Source organism: Aptenodytes forsteri, unplaced genomic scaffold (genome assembly GCF_000699145.1).
Source record: "Aptenodytes forsteri isolate BGI_AS27 unplaced genomic scaffold, ASM69914v1 Scaffold136, whole genome shotgun sequence".
Classification (NCBI taxonomy): Eukaryota; Metazoa; Chordata; class Aves; order Sphenisciformes; family Spheniscidae; genus Aptenodytes; species Aptenodytes forsteri.
Window position 1 is genome coordinate 949195 of NW_008796111.1, and position 1038 is coordinate 950232.

Consider the following 1038-nt stretch of genomic DNA (forward strand, 5'->3'; position numbering starts at 1 on the left):
AAGCCGCCACCGCTAAACCCGCTGGCTGCCCCAGGCGTCCTGCCTGGCCGGAGGAAGCGCTCGCTGGCGGGCCAGCGCAGCTCCTGGGCCTGCGGCCATACCCTTCGAAGGCCCCGGCCCCCGCTACCAAAACCTCGCCACGCAAACCCGGTACAGCTTCTTGGGCAGGCGCAGAAGGAGCCTCCTTCCCGCAGCTCTCCTGGCCTGGCTGACAAAGGTAAACGTGTCCCTGTGCAGTGCCAGGCACTGGCAGCAGCTGTATCCGATTCCCTGGGCTGACCACAAGAGCCAAACTGCTGTTGCCGCATTTGGGAGGTCAAAGGACTTGGGAATGGGATCACACACCAGCAAAATCCATCTGCCTGTGCTAACCGTGACTTCAAAGGCGCTCAGACATCAAAGCGATGCACATAAAATAAAAAGCTATACAGATTTGTAGGACGCGCCCTACAAAGGATGAGGGAAGCCTGCCCAGCTCCCCAGGCTGGTTTCTAGCTGGTGTTTTCTCTGGGCAATTGAGTCAACACAGGAGCAGGGAGCAGCGCAGGGTGACACAGGAGGAGCGGGGCAGCGCAGGGTGTCACACAGCAGGAGCAGCACAGGGTGTCACGCAGCAGGAGCAGAGCAGCACTGGGTATCACACGAGGAGCGGGGCAGCGCAAGGGGTCACACAGGAGGAGCAGTGCAGGGCGTCACACAGGAGGAGCAGGGCAGCACAAGGCATCACGCAGGAGGAACAGCGCAGGGCGTCACACAGCAGGAGCGGGGCAGCGCAGGGTGTCACACAGCAGGAGCAGAGCAGCACTGGGTATCGCACGAGGAGCGGGGCAGCGCAGGGTGTCACGCAGCAGGAGCAGAGCAGCACTGGGTATCACACGAGGAGCAGGGCAGCGCAGGGTGTCACGCAGCAGGAGCAGAGCAGCACTGGGTATCACACGAGGAGCAGGGCAGCGCAGGGTGTCACGCAGCAGGAGCAGAGCAGCACTGGGTATCACACGAGGAGCGGGGCAGCGCAAGGGGTCACGCAGGAGGAGCAGC

The 1038-nt window shown here is 62.8% G+C and overlaps 1 protein-coding gene across 1 annotated transcript in view; it reads left to right on the plus strand.

Moving 5' to 3' along the window:
- Window positions 1-16: 16 nt before the first annotated feature.
- Window positions 17-1038, plus strand: part of GOLGA2 (golgin A2) — a gene marked incomplete at its 5' end in the record, with an annotated part of 22628 nt that continues 21606 nt past the window's right edge. Inside the window, one exon of the mRNA XM_019474059.1 lies at window positions 17-217. Within this exon, the coding sequence (XP_019329604.1) occupies window positions 17-217 (201 nt within the window). The remainder of the gene's footprint in view (window positions 218-1038) is intronic.